The following is a 16,979-nucleotide window of genomic DNA, read 5'->3' as shown; positions in this document are numbered from 1 at the left end:
TGCTGTATGCTGCGTTGGGCTTGGATAAGCATTGGAAACCTGCAGGTACCAGCCTGGTTTTCCTCCCTGCTGCAGGCAGCACCTGGATATAGACAAGGAAATGGAAGGAAGAAAAAGGTGATGGTTTCCCTGCTCACAGCCTGTGGTGGTAAGGGGCGATGAAACCCTCTCTGTGTCACTGGGCTCACCTCGGTGCGGAGCCTGCTGTGTGACAGCCCTTCCTGCCGGTGGACCTGAAATGCTTCAAATAGGGCCTGTCCCTTGGATGCTTGCTGTGTCTGTCATGGTGGGAAATGGGGCTTTCCTCGAGTAGGCAGCATATGGAAGTGCAGAGGGGGTCCGATGGAGTTCGGGTGATGCCCCCTCTCCCCCTGGGGTCTGCATCCCTGGAAGAGGTTGCCTCTCCAAGTCATGGGGGGAAAGCGCCTCCCTGAGAGATGCTCGGATGGGGGGTTGATTCCCGGTTGGAGGGCAAAGCACGGGTGAGCTTCGCTGTCGGTCCTACATGAAGCGGGGGTTCGGAGCCCCCCCTCAGCCCCTCTCCCTGCCCGGCGCTACCTAAACCGGGGGCCCTCAGGGGAGCGCCGGGGGCTGAGGCTGGAAGCACCGGTCCCCCCTCCCCTTCCCAGCCGCGCTGCCCGGCGGGGTGCCCCCGGGGCGGGTGCTGGGCTCAGCTCCGCCCCCCCCGGGCGGCCCTGCACGGGGCGGTGCCGCCGGGGCCAGAGTTGGGACCGGGACCGGGACCGCGGCAGCGGCGGAGAGAGGTGCGGGGCTGGGCTGGGGGAACCGAGCGGAGGGGGCACTGCTGGGGTCTGGGCAGCTGGGCTGGGGGGGATCAGTGCTGGGGATGGAGGGGTCAGAGCTGGGATCGGGGGTCGGTGCTGGGGATGGAGGGGTCAGAGCTGGGATCGGGGGTCGGTGCTGGGGATGGAGGGGTCAGAGCTGGGATCGGGGTTCAGGGCGGGGGGGGGTCAGTGCTGGTGTGATGTTAGGGCACTGCTGGGGGAGCAGAGCTGAGAAGCGGATACCCCCCCCCCCCCCTCCCGGGCCGGGTGGGGTGCAGGAGGACAGGATGGGGTGGGTGTGCCTGGGATGGGGCGGGGGTCCTTGGGATGGGCAGGGATGAGTCAGTGGCAGTCGGGACACCGCGGGTTGTCCTTTAACTGCAGCCTTGGGCTGCGGGTCCTGACTCGTGGGTGCCGCAGGGGCTGAGCTGCGGCTGCCTCCCCACCACTGACTGACCCCGGCCAGGCTGGGGGGGAGAGCCCGGGTGTTCTATCCCATCCCACCAACCCTCCCCGCAGCAGCGGGGCTCTAACAGCATCCCCACAAGTGGCTCTGTTCGTGAAGCAGCCGCTTTGTGTCTCTTCAGAAAGAGGAAAACAAAGTCCTCTTTGCTTACTGCTGAGCTCACTTTTAAACATTTATGTTAGGGGGGCTTGCAGGGAGGAGAAATAATTGTGTAATGTCTTAGGAGCAAGGGAGCATTCCAAAAGCATGACTGCGCGGCTCTTTTCAGCACTGAGTCTGGCAGCCAAGCTTCCCAGCAGCCTCCAACCCCCCCAAATCCAGCCTCAGCTTCCCAATGGCAATGGGATCCCTGGGTGTGTTGTTACGATGGGGATCCTGGCGCAGGGACATGAATGGGTCCCTCCAGCCAGGCAGCAGTACTGCCCCATTCCCAGCAAAGTGTTTAGGTTGTGGAATGGAGACTGCGAGGCAGCAGCTTTGGCTGCTTGTGTTTCACTGAGACCATTTGCATGTTATTTCTATTTTGCCAAGTGCCTTTTGGTGTCCAAATATTTGGGTCCAGCTCATCCTCCTGAGCTGCGCATAGTGCAGGTAGCGACTGTGTGAGATTTTACCGGCTCAATGGAATCCGTGTTCCTGACAGCTACAGCTTCTCCAGGGTAAGGTTTTTTTTAAGTGGAAAATAAGCCAAGTCCCTGTCTTCCAACAGGTTATCGGGAGCGTTTAACCAGGCTCACCTCCTAACTGGCTGTGTGCGCTGGAGAGGCGTATTGACATGAAAAGTAAGGAATGTATTAGCAAACATCGCTTGGCCCTGGGGCAGCGGCAGTCAGGCCTTGCATAAGTATAGGCATCAGCCGGGATTGCAGCGTGGTATTCGGAGCTTCCAGCAAGGCACTTGTCCTGCACTGGGGCTGGGAAGGCTGTTACTTCCATGGGAGGTAAAATAAGAGCATGGCATGATGTCCTTTGGAAAAGGAGGTGAGGGCAGGCAGCGTTTCCCCACAGGGCTCAAGCACTTGTGGTTCAGGCTTTGTTTAGGCTTGAGATTTTTTCTGTTCCAAGTCCTCTTGGAATGTTTTTGTGGGATTTAGCAATGAAAGGAGCTCTGGTCTGGGTCTGGGTGGTTGCCCTTTGGAGTCTGCTGTATGCCCAGGCTGGCTGGTTGTGCCCAAAGCATAGCTGACAATTATAGGGAAAGAACTGGGAAGATCTAAACTGGAAGCACTGAGGTTGAGCTCCTTTTTGCATGGTCGCCCATCCTTTGGATATGACGGGTCTCGATACAAGAAGGTTTCAGGCAGCTTTCCTGGGGGTAAAGCCAGGCGTGTTCCACAGCTCAGGGCAGCTTTGGCAGCAGTGGCAGGCAGGATGGGAGGCTCCAAGCAGCGGGTGCGGTGTGTGCTTGGGGTGTGAGTGATGGTTGCTGGTGCAAACAAGGGCTGGAGGCTGCTCTCCTCTGTGCTGCTCATAAGTGCACAGCTTGGAACCTCGGAGCTGGGGGAGCCTAAAACTGGGGATGCTGCTGTGCCAAAGCCAGCACCACTTCATTGTCTTGAAGCTGTGATCCACTGTGGAGCTTGGAGCCCTGGGGGTATTGGATTAGATCTGAATTTCTTCCCTGTGAGGGTGCTGAGGCGCTGGCACAGGGTGCCCAGAGAAGCTGTGGCTGCCCCATCCCTGGCAGTGCTCAAGGCCAGGTTGGACACAGGGGCTTGGAGCAAGCTGCTCCAGTGGAAGGGGTCTCTGCCCGTGGCAGGGGTTGGAGCTGGGTGAGCTTTAAGCTCCCTTCCAACCCAAACCAGGCTGGGATTCTATGCCATGATTCTGTCCTGGCCATTTCATTGCTCTTCACTTCAAGCCCTTTTCGGAATGTTTTTCTGCTTCTGTGTAAGAGTTCCTCTGATACCTGAGGCACTTGCCAGTACTTGCACTACCTTGGCCATGGTTTAGATGTCTCAGCGAATTAAATCCCCCTCGATGGGCATACCTGTCAGATGTTAGTGTGGAAGTTTACTTCCGGCTGTGCCAGCAAGTCCTGCCACCTAAAACCATTCCTGTTGTGAAACGGCACGGAGAGGCTTTCTGCTGGCAACTGACCCATGTTCTCTCCTCAAACACCTTAATTCCCTTTCAACTACTTTAACCTGGGGACAGCCATGGCCTTGACACACACTTTGGTGGGGCTCCACTTCTGCTGATGGGAGCTGTGACCCAGCGGTGGGGTGAGGAGAGTGGGTCCCGCTGCATGGAGGCATCCCATGTCCTGGCCCCTGCAGGTCCAGCGGTGCCTGTGGTGGCCTGGGGCTGCCCGAAGGGGCTCTTGTTTGCCCGGTGGCACCTCTCGGGTCCTGTCCCGAGGTGCCCTGGCGGTGGCAGCAGCCCTGTGCACACACAGAGCCATGTTTAGAAGTGAGACAGCTTGTCCTTGGCTGCACTGCTCACAAAGCGTTTGCTGCACTCCCTGCGAGTGTTCTGTGCTCCGCGGATGCTGCAGCCGCCTCAGCTCTTGTCTGTGGTACCGGTTGCACAGCCTCAGCCATAGGTGTGTGTTTTGGGGCTTTTATAACCCAGTTGCATCCCTCGTGGCCGCTCCAGCCTTGAGCCTGTCTGTGCTGCGTTATCCCAGCTCCTTCCCCAACAAGCACTAAATCAAAACGGTCCAAACTGCATCGGGTGCTTTTTGTGTTAAGACACTGAGCAGAGCTGAAGACACAGCGATACCAGCTCCCAGCACCTCTCTTCAAAGAGGAGGTTTTCCTTCTGTGGCTGTGTCACAGTGCTGGGGTTCTGGTGGTGCCAGGGCTTCGGGGTGCCGGGACTGCTTTTTCCTTGTAACTCCAGCCTGAGGGGCATGCCCAGAGAGCTGCCAGGGCACAGGAATACTCCCTGATCATCCAACAGCCTGTAAGGAGATGCTGGTGGCAGCTCTGCAGGGCAGGAGCATGAGCCCCAGGCCTGTTCTCCCATCTGTGGGGCGATGCGCAATTGCTTGACCCCCCTCCTTGCTCTGCTCTCCTGTGCTCCTTCTGGATAAGGAGGTTTTGCTGGGAGTGGGGTGTCTGCCGAGCCCGGGGGCTGTGGGGAGCACTGGGGGTGTCCCTGGGAAGGGCTGCTCCCAGCACGGCTCCATCCCAGCCCTGCCCGGGCTCTGGGGCTGTGGGCAGAGCGGATGGGGCTGGTTGGCTGATACGAGGTGTGAGAGGTTGGGTCAGGGTGCAGCGGCAGCAGCAGCACTTGGGAGTTTCTGCTGTAGAACAAAACCCCACTGTTTGCTCCGGGAGCTTGGGCTCTCCAAGGAACCTCCTTGGAAGATTCCTGTCCCTGGCTGGAGCCCTTCAAAGCATCAACATCTCCCTGCCATTTCCTGAGATCCCGCAGCAGACACTGGGTGATGGACACATCCTGCTGCCGGAGGGGTTCCCCCTTTCCTGTTCAGCAGGAGCCTCACTGAGGCACAGAGCTGGGAGAGGCAAATAACACCAAGGCTGTCCTGGAGCCCAGCTGGTGTTGTAGTGATGACTTTGGAATAGCTGCTTAGAAAGCAGAATGGGGCGATTTGGTTTCATTCTGTAGTATCTTGGCATGCTGATGGAGCTGCCTGCTCAGCATTAGGCTGGTGCTGGTAGCACCATGGGCACGAACTTGCTGCTCCCTTTTGTTATCTCTGTGAATGAGCAGAAGCTATCTCTGCTCACACCCCTGTACGTGCTGGGTTGGGTTGTGAGCGTGGTTGGGCAGCCTTTGCTGTAACTCAGGGTGGTTACCACTTGGCAGAGTTTAAAATCTGAGTTTCCCTGTCTGATGTGGGTAACTGTGTCCTTTGAAATCATTTGGCCTGCTGGCGGCTGTAGTCAAGCTGTGCTGCTCACATTGTCTTCATGTTTTCCACTTTCTTTTATTGCTCATGATCTGGGAACTGTGTGAAGCCCTTTGCATCAGGCTCCCCATGTAAAGGCCTGGCCTCATCCTGCTGAGTGACAGAGCATCCCCTGGCAGAGGAGCTGATTTCTCCTGGTGTCTGTGTTGGTGCTGTGCTGGCTGAGCAAAGGCAGGGATGGGGACAGCACACGGTGCTCGCAGCCTTCTTGTCCCCCTCCCTCGCCTTTGCACGCCAGCTCGGGATTAGTAAGGGCTATTTCTGGGTTGCTCTCGTGAGTAATGGAATGAATTGTGCTGAGGTTTGGGGTGGGGACGGTGCCTCTGCCCGCTGAGTCACCGCTCGGCACCATGCCGGGATCTGGAGCTGCTGGGGCTGGAGCTATCCTGGGTCAGGGTGGACAGCAGAGGCTGTGGGAAGGGGCTCTGGGTGCGGTGCCAGCTTGGAGCAGCAGGATGGCTGCAGGCAGGGGAGCAGGCAGCCCCACTCTGGTTGTGTTTGGTTTAGGTCTGATGTCCGGCAGACTGGGTACAGGCAGATCTCGGGGTCTGGCAGTGGGTGTTTGTCTGTCAGGGCATCCGCTGTGCCTTGCGCTGCAGATGCGTCTCCTGCTGCGCTGTGTGGAGTAGATAGCGGCGCGTCCCACACCACCGTCCTTCCTCTGTTTGTCTTTGAGATACAAAGCAGCAAATCACGTTTTGCTGTGGGTAAAGGAGCTCTCTGTCTAAGTAAATAGACTTTTTCTGTTTAAGTAAATAGACTCTTTTGCCCATAAGCTCTCCTTTTCCTGTGTTGTGGAGGTGATGGCTGGAGACAGCACAAGCCGAGGATGGTTTGCAGCAGGGGTGATGCATTTCTTGTGTCCCCAGGGTTATACCATCCTTGAAAGCTTTCCCCTTCAAGTGGGCAGGGGAGAGCAGACTCCTCCAGCCCTTCTATCTGCTTCAGTAACACACGTGTCCTGTCTCCTTGGGATGAGCTCCTGGATGATGCCCATGCTGGAGGCTGTGGCATCCCTGGCCCAGCTGGGACATGCAGGAGGACACAATGAAAGGGGATGGAAGCCTTGCTTCCCCTTGGAACAGAAACCTGGTTTCTGTCCTCTCTCAGACCCCAGCCGCGGGACCCTTCGGGCACTTCAAGCATTTTCTTCAGTGATGCATGAATGCACTCACCCTTTACAGTCTCAAGCTCTTCCACTGGGACAGTTGAGGAGTGCCAGATCCTGCCGGATACAGCCCTTCATCCTCACTATTCTCACCTTGCAAGTGCCAACTTCACACAGCACTCGGCGGCCATGAGCCATTCCTGCTTTGGCTTGGGAGCCAAAGTGCTCATAACCTGCCAGGATCCAGGGCTGGAGCAGGGTCTGGCTGGGAGCTGGGTGGAATCTTTGTCTTCTGCCCCAAGGCCGTGCTTGGGCAGTTTGGTTTGTGAGAGCTGGTGCCTGCGCCTTCCCCAGGGCTCCGTGCAGTGGGTCCGAGAGGTTTCCTCCAGGCAGGAGCTGAGCAGTGACCTGCTGAGGGTGCGGATGAGAGGAGCTCTCTTCAGCCCGTGTTTGAAATGCAAGTCAGCACCGAGTCTCATTCCTTAATGCTTCACTCCCAGCTAATTGCGATGCAGCCTTAGGAGGCTGTTTTCTTTTCCTCCTTTGCTATAGGCTCCAGGCGTGAATGTGATTGCCCCATGAGAGGACATGCACCAGGCCATAGTTAAGGTTTGGTGTTGTGCCAATGTCCCTCTCCAGGTTCCCTGCAGCCCCTTTAGGCACTGGAGCTGCTCTCAGGTCTCCCCTTCAGGAGCCTTCTCTTCTCCAGGCTGCCCCAGCCCAGCTCTCTCAGCCTGGCTCCGGAGCAGAGCTGCTCCAGCCCTCGCAGCATCCCCATGGCCTCCTCTGGACTCACTCCAACAGCTCCACGTCCCTCTTGTGCTGCTGCCCCAGAGCTGGATCAGGACTGCAGGGGAGGTCTCCTGCAGAGTGTGTGGGGGTTGTACTTGCAAGACTGCATTGAAGTGGGGCAGAAAGCAGCCCGCTTTGCTGTGGGGTTTCATCTCTGCTGCCTGATGGATGGCAGCTTCCATGCCGCCAGTGCCAGTGGTGATGTGGCAAAGGCCTCTTTGTCAGCTTGGCTGGGATGGGGCCAGCGCAGTGCTGGGTGCTCTGCACGCAGGTTGTGCTCACCCAGACCCCCTAGAGCTCAGCTTGGGACGTTCCAGCTGCTGATGGGACGATGTGGGAGAGGGTGAGCGCGCCTGGGTGAGACCCAGAGAGCAGCTTCTGCCCTGGAGAGTTCATCATCTAAATACAACCAGCACAACTGGTTTATCGCGGATTACTGCCTGACTCTGAGGTTGTCAGAAATCCAATCTCCGGGTGGTGGCACAGCAGGAAGGCCAATGTGGAGGGGTTGGCTGATGGCCAGGAGCCTGGCTGGGTAGGGCAGAGCAGTCAAGCATCTTGCAGGAGGTCCCTGCATGCAGCCACCAGCCCTTGCCTTGGCTGGGCATCAGTGTGGTGGTTCTGGCTGTAGCTGCAGCAATTGGTGTAGATGGCTCCTTGTAGGTGCTGGTGATGTGCACGAGGGTGTCAGGAGAGCCCCTGTCCAGGCAGTGCAGGCTGCCAGGGATGTGCCTGGCATGGCATCCACACACTGGGATGTGCCCGGATGCTTGTGGCAGTCATGTGAAAGACTTTGGGGCACAAGGGGCAAAGATGGGGCAGGATCGTGGACCGCTCACAGCTGCGCTCTTCTCCCCACAGCGATGGCAGCCATCAGGAAGAAGCTGGTGATTGTGGGAGATGGTGCCTGTGGAAAAACGTGTCTGCTGATTGTGTTCAGCAAGGACCAGTTCCCCGAGGTCTATGTGCCCACCGTGTTCGAGAACTACATTGCTGACATAGAGGTAGACGGGAAGCAGGTAAGGGCTGTTGCGGGTGCCGGAGCTGTTCCCATCCCCTCCCTCCTGTGTTGGCATTGCCACCATCCATCGCTGCCACCTGGCTTGGTCCCTGCAGCTCAGACGCACTCGCAGCTCTTGGGGGAGCCCCATGGTCCTTGTATATCTGGGTAGCCTGGAACCCAGGTTGAGGAAGACCGTAGCTATGGCTGAGGAAGATCAACCTGCTGGCTCCTGCCCCATGGAGATGCCTGCCAGCTGCCAACCATACCCCTCTGCCCTCGCAGGTGGAGCTGGCCCTGTGGGACACGGCGGGACAGGAGGACTACGACAGGCTGCGGCCCCTCTCGTACCCGGACACGGATGTTATCCTCATGTGCTTCTCCGTCGACAGCCCGGATAGCCTCGGTAGGGACCAGGGAGTGAGGGGGAGACCAGGGACTCCCATAGGATCGGGTGCTGCTGCTAAATCCCCTGGGCTCCGGGAAGCCCCCACGCTGCCCGTCCCTCCCCTCCATCCCCTGGCTTCGTGTGTGCGCCGGGAAGATGCTGGCAGTATCCTGGCTTGCTGGAGGCGGTGGGAGAGGAGGATGCTGTGGGGTGAATTCTCCCCACTTCCCAAGGGAAAACCCCAGTGCCGGTTCCCCCGGCTGTGAGGAGGCCGGGGGGGAGCTCAGGGGGGTCCCTGTGTGCTTGTTGCAGAGAACATCCCCGAGAAATGGACGCCAGAGGTGAAGCACTTCTGCCCCAACGTGCCCATCATCCTGGTGGGCAACAAGAAGGACCTGCGCAATGACGAGCACACGCGGCGGGAGCTGGCGAAGATGAAGCAGGTCAGGACAGCGCTGGGTCCTGCTGCCTCAGCCAGCCGACCACTGGCACTGATGGCTGGACCCACAGCCAAGGGCACTGTGCTTCTGCTGCTGCTTTCTGGCGATGTTTCCAAACCCTCTATTTGATGCTTCCTAGGAGCCGGTGAAGGCAGAGGAGGGGAGGGACATGGCCAACAGGATCAACGCCTTTGGCTACCTCGAGTGCTCAGCCAAGACAAAGGAGGGCGTGCGGGAGGTCTTCGAGATGGCCACCCGAGCGGGCCTGCAGGTCCGCAAGAACAAGAAGCGCAGGGGCTGCCCGCTGCTGTGAGCAGCCAGAGCGGGACCACGCGGTGCCGGTACCTGCCCTGAACCCTCTGCACCGGAGCTGCCACGCGAGCCTGGGGTGTCCCTGCGAGGCTCCAGAGCCACCAGTGCCTTCAGTACCCACTGCTCTCTATGGGTGGGCATTAGCGTAGCTGCCCATGTCGCCCCAGTCTGTACCCATCTCCCTGGTTCTGCCTCTCCCGTGGGGATGGTTGTGGTGTTCCTGCTCCATCCCCAGCTCCATGCAGGAGCCACAGAGGTGGGGAGGTGCTGGTGGCTGTGCCCACAGCTCCAGTGTGGGGTCTGCTGGGTCCTCAGGGTGCTCTCGGCTGTGGGGACAGCACACACCGTTCTATACAGACTTGCCCAGGGCAGCTTTCAGCCCATCCCCATGTGCAGAGCTCCTGGGACCTGTGCTGGGGCAGCACCTCAGCCCAGCTCTGCCAGTGACACCTCTTGGGGTGTGCCTTGGTCACGGACTGAGCACCAGGAACCGAACTGCCAAACTGTACAATAAAAGCAAACCGGTATTTTAGTAATCAGCTCTGCTTGTGTGGCATCCTTCAGCCCCTCTTGCTCCAGCTGCTTGCGCAGGATCAGGGCTCATCAGCACTTGTTTGGGTAAGACCCAGGGAGCAGCTCACTTGGAAAGAGCCAGGTGGGAGCTCCCCAGCCACACCGGTTGCTGATGTAATGGGCACTGTGGTCACTGCTGGAGCCATCCCTCCTCTGTAACCATGCTGGAGCAAGGCTAGAGCGAGCCAGTTCGTGCTCTGTCAGCCCCAGCAGCGGTGGCAGGGCCCAGGACTCAACATCAATGCCCTGTTTATTCTCCAAACATTTATTCTAGGGAAGCAAAGTAAAGCGAACCGGCACTGCCCTGCCTGCTCTTGTGGTAGGGGTGCAGAACCCCGCTGTGCCCAGCCAGCTCTCTGCCTGCATGCCAGTCACCCCCTGCAGCACTGAGCTCCCCCTGCACCCAGTGATGCTCTTCAGAGGCTGGAACTCACTGAAGCCACTCACTGAATGGTGAGAGCAGTCACAGAGAATTGGCTTTCCATGGCTGTGTCGTGTTTGAAGTGGAGAGTGGACCCAGTCCGGTGCTGGTGTGGTCCCGCTCTGTGAGAGCGGATGAAGGATGCCCCATGGTCCATGCCAGGGCTCTTGGCTGCAGCAGTCACTGTCAGGAGACCCCCTTGCAGAGGGGCTCAGCCCTGTCTCCGCAGGGATGCACTGAAGCAAGGGGAGAGCAGGCTGCTGCTGCAGGCCAGGGGCAGGCTGAAGGATGCTGGAGCTCCATGGGACTTCTCCTCCTTTCCCAGGTGGGTTTCCTGCAGAAAATCCCATGGCAGAGCTGGCTGCTGGCTTGGGAGGGGACAACCAGCCCCTGGCCTCAGCCTTGTCGTGTTTGCTGCAGGAGAAGCCTCCAGTGCCCCTCACACACATGAAACTGCTGCCGTCCCCTGATGCTGCTGCTGCAGGTCCAGCTCTGCCGCTGCTCACCCCAATCCTGCCACAGCTTCACCAGCAGCTCCAGCCCCTCTCACCTGGGTGCTAGTTGCCGAGGTGCAGGGCATGGAGGTCCACGGCGAGGCCGTCCGCTGCCTGGCTCTCCTCCTCATAGGGGTACCCTGTGTAGCCACCCTCCTCCCTGCAGTACCTGAGGAACCTGCGGGCACAGAGCAAGGGGAGCATGGGCAGGAGGGTGCCCTGGTCCTGCTGCCTGTGCTGCTCTCGCTGCCTGCATAGCACTGGGCATGTCCCAGCATCATCCAGGCACAGCCGGATGGGGCTCACCTCTGCCAGTGCATGTCCTTGCTGAGCACAGCCGGGTTGCCCACCACGATCAGCAGAGCTTTGGCCCTGGTGATGGCCACATTGAACCTCTGAAAGAGAGCAACAAGCCTTTTACCTGCAGCAGCACCTCGCAGCCTCCTCCCCAGTAAACAGCTCTGGTGAGGTGCTGAGCACCCGGAACAGCTCTGCCTGTGAATGGTGGGGTGTGCCAAGGGAGAGGGGCCAGCTCCAAGGAACCCCAGGTACCTTGGGGTTCTTGAGGAAGCCCAGCTTGAAGTTCTGGTCGAGCGGGAGGTACTCGCCGCAGCTGCGCACGGTGGAGATGAGGATGATGCGCCGCTCCTGGCCCTGGAACTCCTCCACAGAGCCCACCTGGGGGGGGACGGCAGCAGACGAGGGGCTGGGGAGCACCCGGGGTGGTGGGGCAGGGGGGGTTCCTCTCCCCCAGCTCCTAGGACCGTACCTTCAGCAGGCTGATGTCCGGCAGCGCCCGCAGGACAGGGTCCAGGGAGGTGATGGCTTTCCGGATCTTCTCCACCTGGGGGGAGGCACAAAGCACGGGCCAGGTCATGGAGCCATCCTCGTGTGGCGGCCCTGGGGCTGCCCATCCGTCCCATGCGGAAGTCTCTGCCCATGCCCTGCCTGCAGAGCTGTGCCCTCACCTGCTTCCTGTAGGGAGAGATGATGCCAACCTCCTTTGGCGACACACTGGGGCAGCGCCCCTTACCCCGGCTCTGCAGCAACTTCTTGAGGTACTCCACCAGCACCTCGATCTCCGTTGTGTTGAAGAACGAGGGGCTCTTGGCCTCTCTCCGGTCTTCCCCGCAAACCCCATGGAAAATGATGGGGAAGCCCTGGAGGTGCAGAGAGTTGGGCTCTGCCCCACCTGCACCTCGGGGCTCCCCTGTTCCCCTTCCTTCATTTCCCCTCACTTTCTTGGGAAGCTCCTCCCAGTTACAATACAGGCTCCGGACATCAAACTCATCGCTCTCGCAGGCCTTCAGCTCATTGTCATAGAAGAGCTCGTTGGGGATCTTGAGGATGGCCTCATGGGACCTGCAGAGGGAGGACAGTGCCTAGGGTGGGTGCCACACAGCCCCAGCACCCTCCTGGGCACCATGCATCCTGCTAGAGCCCGTGGTGCACACGCCAAGCAGCCCATCCCCATGCTGTCCCTCTCTCCACCTGTAGTTCCAGAGCAGTTTGGTGACAAACTGCTGGTCGTATCCTCCGCTCGACTTCTTGTACAGGGAGTTGTGCAGCATCAGCCTCTCCAGCAGCGAGGTGCCTGTGCCCAACAAGACCCCATGGCTCTCTGCAAGGCTGCTCCATCCCTGGGTGCCTGCAGCGCTCCCCCCCCTCTCCCTGCTCACCCAAGCCGTGCTCGATGGCCAGTGGAGATGTCAGGACGGGGCCCAGCTGCTGGGGGTCTCCTGCCAGCACCAGCTGCCCCCCGTTGGGGTTGGTGTCCTGGTCCATGGCAGTCAGGAGCCCTGTGCAGAGGAAGAGCTCAGCAGGGGAACGGGGATCCCCAGGACTCGGAAGCGTTGGTCCCCAGGACAGCAGCCAGGCACCACTCACCTGCGATGGCGACCACGCTCTCCGGCTCTACCGCCTGGCCACACTCATCGATGAAGACGTGGGAGAAATATCCTGGAGGGAAGTTGGCCGACACCAGCCTGGGGAGGAAGTGGAGTGAGGCTGCCTTGGCATCCCCTCACATCCCCTTGGCATCCCCTCACATCCCCTTGGCATCCCCTCACATCACCTTGGCATCCCCTCGGCATCCCCTCACACCCCCTTTGTCCTCGTCCTCCTGCAGACAAGGGGTCCCTGCTGCTGCCCACCTTCCTCTGCACCCCCTTGGGACTGCCCCTGCAGCCTGGTTGCAAGGCAGTCCGTGAGCTTCCCTGCCATGGGAGGTGGGATCAATCCCAGGTCCTCCGACCTTCCTGCTGTCACCAGTGTGGTGATGAGGATCCGGTAGCGCCCCAGGTGCTCCTTGCTCGGATACACATAGCAGCTCTGCTCATCATCCCAGTTGCAGCAGGGCTGAAACACAGGGGTTTGGTAGGACCCTGCTCTCGGCGGGGGCCACCAACCCAGATGAGCTGGGATGGAGGGGCCGGGACCTACCTTGATCTCAGCAGGCACCTCCTTGTAGTTCCTGGAGCTGGCGAGGAGCCTGTAGATGTGCCGGGGGGCAATGTCCTTGATGAGGCGCTGGCACAGCAGGTCTGCAGCGCTGTTAGATGGGGCGCAGGCCAAGATCCGGGCATCCTTGAAGCACGTCCATACCTAGGCAGGAGGAGGGGGTGACAGCACTGAGCCCCATGACCAGCACTGGACCTGGGCATCAGCCACTCACCTGCTTGATGGCCTCCACCAGAGTCACTGTCTTGCCGGTGCCGGGGGGACCGAAGACAAGGTATGGGGCTGGCCGGGACATGCCCGTCACGATGTGTGTCACAGCTCTGCACTGCTCCTCATTTGCCTGCAGCTTGCGGTCGAACCACCTGCGGGAGCAGAGGCAGAGTGGGTTGGGTTCCCATCCCCATCCCCGTCCCATCCCCATCCTTATCCCATCCCCATCCTTATCCCATCCCCATCCTATCCCCATTCCTATCCCATCCCCATCCTTATCCCATCCCCATCCCATCCTGCCTCACAGGACTCACCGTGGCTGGAAGGTGCCTGTGAAGAGGGACTTGTGGCAGGAGGCAGAGGGGAAGAGCAGGCTGGACAAGCCACGCTCCATGGCCAGGGCTGCTGCCCGGTGCTGCACCTGCAGCGGCAGCCGGTTGAAGGTGAAGGTGACATCGAACCTCAGGTTGTTCACAAACTTCTTCTGCAGCCTGGGAAGGAGCCGCGTGAGCGGGGCACCGGGATGCTCCCTGCACCCTCCTGGGCTCTGCCCAGGCTCTTGGCACATCCAAGCAGGGCCCTGCCAGCCTGGACACCACTCACTTGGAGGAGAAGCCCAGGCTGACCTTCTCCAGCTCCACATCGTGCACGTAGCCCTTGTACTGGACGAGTGGGGAGAGGTGCCGCTCGCTGCTCAGGTTGGCAAAGAGGTGATCCCCCTTCAGCACCGACGGGCGGTTCTCAGCCACACCAGGGACCTGCACCCAATGCTGGGGTGATGCCGGCACCCCGGGATACCCAGCACCCCTCCTGCCCCCCTGGCTCCCATACGCACGTCGAGGACCAGCAGCCCCCTCTCCTGCACCATGGGCACGTCCTGCATGTCGTAGCGCCGGATGTCCACCTCCATCTGGATCTCCTCGAGGTGCAGCAGCAGCTGGAACTTCTGCTGGTAGTTCCCAGCCTGGAGGGGGGCCTCCAGCAGCGACCTGAAGGCAGCAGGGATGTCACCGTGCCCTGGGGACACCTCAGCCAAGGGGCAGCAGGGGCCTTGTAGGGATGGGCAGCATCGCCCGCATCCCTCAGTACTCACTGCATGGCAGCCCAACTGGAGCCAGCGCTGGTGCTGGGTCCGAGCAGGATTGTGTCCTTGAGGCTCTTGGGGTACTGGTAGGTGGACAGCGGGATTTCCATCTCCAGTTTGCTTTTCAGGAAGCTGGGTGGAGAGGACAGCAGTGCCACAGGGACTGCAGAGCTGGGGTGCCCCCAGGATGCAACCACCCATGTCCCCACCAAGCAGGGTGTCCCCAGCCCCGCCACCACGGGCCACCGCACAGGGATGAAGGAAGTACTGTCCCAGGGTGCTGGGCAGCCTGGTCCCAGGGAGCTGAGCCTTGTCCCAGCTGGAGAGCAGCCTTGGCAGCTGGTGACCCCACCACATACCCGTCAGGGGGGATGCCATCCTCTGTCACAACAGTGACAGGGTGCTGGAGGCTGGCTTGGTAAGGCTGGAATGGTGCCGAGGGCCCCAGGTCCTTGCCCAGCTGGCTCTCGGCAACAGCAGCGATGCAGCGCCCGATGCTGAAGGAGCAGTTTGGCTCCTTGGTGAACTCAAAGTCCACCACGACATGGAAGTACCCATTGCAGGAGGCCAGGCACTGCACCTGGATGGGGTATGTGCCGCCTGCGCGGCCAAGAGGTGAGTGCTGGGTCCTGAGCGGGACAGGGCAGGGCGCAGGGGATGGACCCTACCTGGGTGCAGCAGCAGCGACTGGCCCTGTGTCACCCCTTGCTCATCAGTGAAGGAGAGCTCCTTCAAGGGCTTGCGTGGCCGGCACCTCCACAGCGTCACCGCCTCTGCTCCGTGGTTCTGCACCACCACGGTGACCGTCTGGCGCTTGCCAAGCGCCACCGGGAAGCGGATGTGCCCATTGCCGTGGTCGTGCTCCGAGAAGATCTTTACCCCGTGCTTCTCGCTGATGAACTCGGCCCTGCGGGAAGGCAGGAACAGGTTTTCCAAGTGAGGGAGGGGATCCCCAGGGCATTGCGGGTGTGGGCAGGGTGCTGCTGGTCATACCACTTCTTGGCACGGCTCAGGGGCACTCGAGGACGGGAGCTGGGCTGCTGCCCTGAGGCAGGTGTGGACACCGATGCCTCTGCCTTCGCTCTGGGTCTCCAGTACTGGTCTGCCACCACCACGCGCTGCTGTTTCTGCAGGGAGCAGCCAGTATCAGCATGGCCTCAGGTGCAGCTCCAGCAGAGGCAGTCCCAGTGTTGCTGCTGCACGGCCCCGGCCCAGAGCATCCCTCACCTTCTTGAAGTGCACCAGCTCCCCTTGAACCTGCACCCGGTGGGTCACCTTCAGCGCGTACAGGACACAGGAGAAGTTGGGCATTCTCGTTTCAGTCCTGCACAGACAAGGGAGAGGTTTCTGTGCAGGACACAGCACGGTTGGGCTGTGCTCAGCACTGGCAGCTGAGAGGAGGCAAAGTGGGAACAACGGAAGGTGGAGCAGGGCTGAGGTTAGGGTGAGGAGCATGTGATGGTTGCCTGCTGTGCCAGGAAAGGGAGAAGGAATGGGCAGGGACATGTCCCCATTCCCACATCCTGAACAGAGGCTGTCCAGAGGGGTCACCCCCTGCGCAGCTGCAGCACAGATGGGAGCTCCTCCAAGGCACGGCTACTGCGCTTCCCAGGTCTCTCCTCCCACACCCGGGCTGAGCCCCGGCTTTGCCAATGATTAACAGTGGTGACACTGGGCAAGGGCCAGCGTGACCGGTGTCAATGGGGTGAGGCAGGCACTGGGGGGTCCGAAGCTGTTGGGGTGGCTGCTGGTGGGGGCATGCAGCTGGGAAACATCCCAGCACTGCTGTGGTGCAATGGAGGAGCTCGGGGGCATGTGGACTGGCGTGCGGAGAGGCAGCTCTGCCCCTTCTGCTTCCAGATCCCGATGCTGCTCGGTTTAATCCATGCCTGGAGAGAGCAGAGCCCGTGTTTAACAGGCCCGGGTGGTCCTCACTGCTCGGAAAGCTCTTCCATCCCACCAATAAGATGACGAAGGAGAGCCCCTGAAGACCCCTCTGCTCCGCAGCGCTACTGCACACCCGGGTGGAGCTGGCTTCACACCCCGTATGAAGCCCCAGTGATGCTGGCTGGGGATCAGTGATGCTGGCCAGGGGGAGGAGGCAATGCCGGGGGGTCAGTCCCAGGCGATGCTGCCCGGGGCTGGCCAAGCGCTCTCACCTGTACCGAAACTCCTGGTTGTAGATGCTCCGCAGCGTGTCCCGCCGCCTCTCCTGCTCCCGGCCCGTGTCCCGCAGGAACTGCACGAACTCATCCCCGCGCAGCCTCGCCTCCACTACGCTGACCCGCGGCATGGCTGAACAGACCCGAGCCGGAGGAGGTGCGCAGGGCTGTGCCGGGCTGGGCTGGGCTGGAGCTGGCCCCGTAACGGGAAACGAAAGCGAAAGGGGCCGTGCGCGATGCGAGCCCGCCCGCACAGTCTTGGGGGGGGGGGGGGGGGGCCGGGAGGAACCGGATCCTGCCCCATAGCCCCGCGCCTCCCGCACCCCACGGCGGGTTCCCGGCTGCGGGGTCCACGCAAGGCTCTGGGGATGGCCCAGTCCGGACCCCCGCGGGGTGCACAACAC

The 16,979-nt window shown here is 60.6% G+C and overlaps 2 protein-coding genes across 3 annotated transcripts; one reads left to right on the top strand and one right to left on the bottom strand.

The window, feature by feature from the left end:
• The first annotated feature begins 683 nt into the window (after positions 1 to 683).
• RHOC (ras homolog family member C) lies at positions 684 to 9,707 on the top strand. Of its 2 annotated transcripts, XM_065698086.1 has the most exons (6): positions 684 to 764; positions 1,961 to 2,033; positions 7,893 to 8,050; positions 8,317 to 8,437; positions 8,732 to 8,862; positions 8,999 to 9,707. In XM_065698086.1, the coding sequence occupies exons 2-6, from the start codon at positions 2,027 to 2,029 to the stop codon at positions 9,170 to 9,172; spliced, it is 591 nt and encodes a 196-aa protein (XP_065554158.1). In that variant the 5' UTR covers positions 684 to 764; positions 1,961 to 2,026; the 3' UTR covers positions 9,173 to 9,707. The 2 variants fall into 2 exon arrangements, with proteins under 2 accessions (XP_065554158.1, XP_065554159.1); XM_065698087.1 differs by lacking the exon at positions 1,961 to 2,033 and having other exon boundaries at positions 690 to 764.
• Positions 9,708 to 9,993: 286 nt separating this feature from the next.
• Positions 9,994 to 16,789, bottom strand: MOV10 (Mov10 RNA helicase). Its single transcript, XM_065698085.1, has 22 exons — positions 16,573 to 16,789; positions 15,641 to 15,737; positions 15,407 to 15,540; positions 15,082 to 15,320; positions 14,773 to 15,013; positions 14,423 to 14,545; positions 14,165 to 14,318; positions 13,933 to 14,087; positions 13,644 to 13,820; positions 13,334 to 13,481; positions 13,102 to 13,263; positions 12,914 to 13,017; positions 12,547 to 12,644; positions 12,339 to 12,458; positions 12,151 to 12,253; positions 11,898 to 12,021; positions 11,628 to 11,819; positions 11,429 to 11,503; positions 11,212 to 11,337; positions 10,966 to 11,054; positions 10,716 to 10,837; positions 9,994 to 10,499 (listed from the first exon to the last, which is right to left on the bottom strand). The coding sequence occupies exons 1-21, from the start codon at positions 16,704 to 16,706 to the stop codon at positions 10,723 to 10,725; spliced, it is 2,910 nt and encodes a 969-aa protein (XP_065554157.1). The 5' UTR covers positions 16,707 to 16,789; the 3' UTR covers positions 9,994 to 10,499; positions 10,716 to 10,722.
• Between the last annotated feature and the right edge of the window lie 190 nt (positions 16,790 to 16,979).

Source organism: Lathamus discolor, chromosome 19, assembly GCF_037157495.1.
Source record: "Lathamus discolor isolate bLatDis1 chromosome 19, bLatDis1.hap1, whole genome shotgun sequence".
Lineage (NCBI taxonomy): Eukaryota > Metazoa > Chordata > Aves > Psittaciformes > Psittacidae > Lathamus > Lathamus discolor.
Note: the sequence above shows the minus strand (reverse complement) of the source record. Positions and strands in the feature narration are given on the sequence as shown.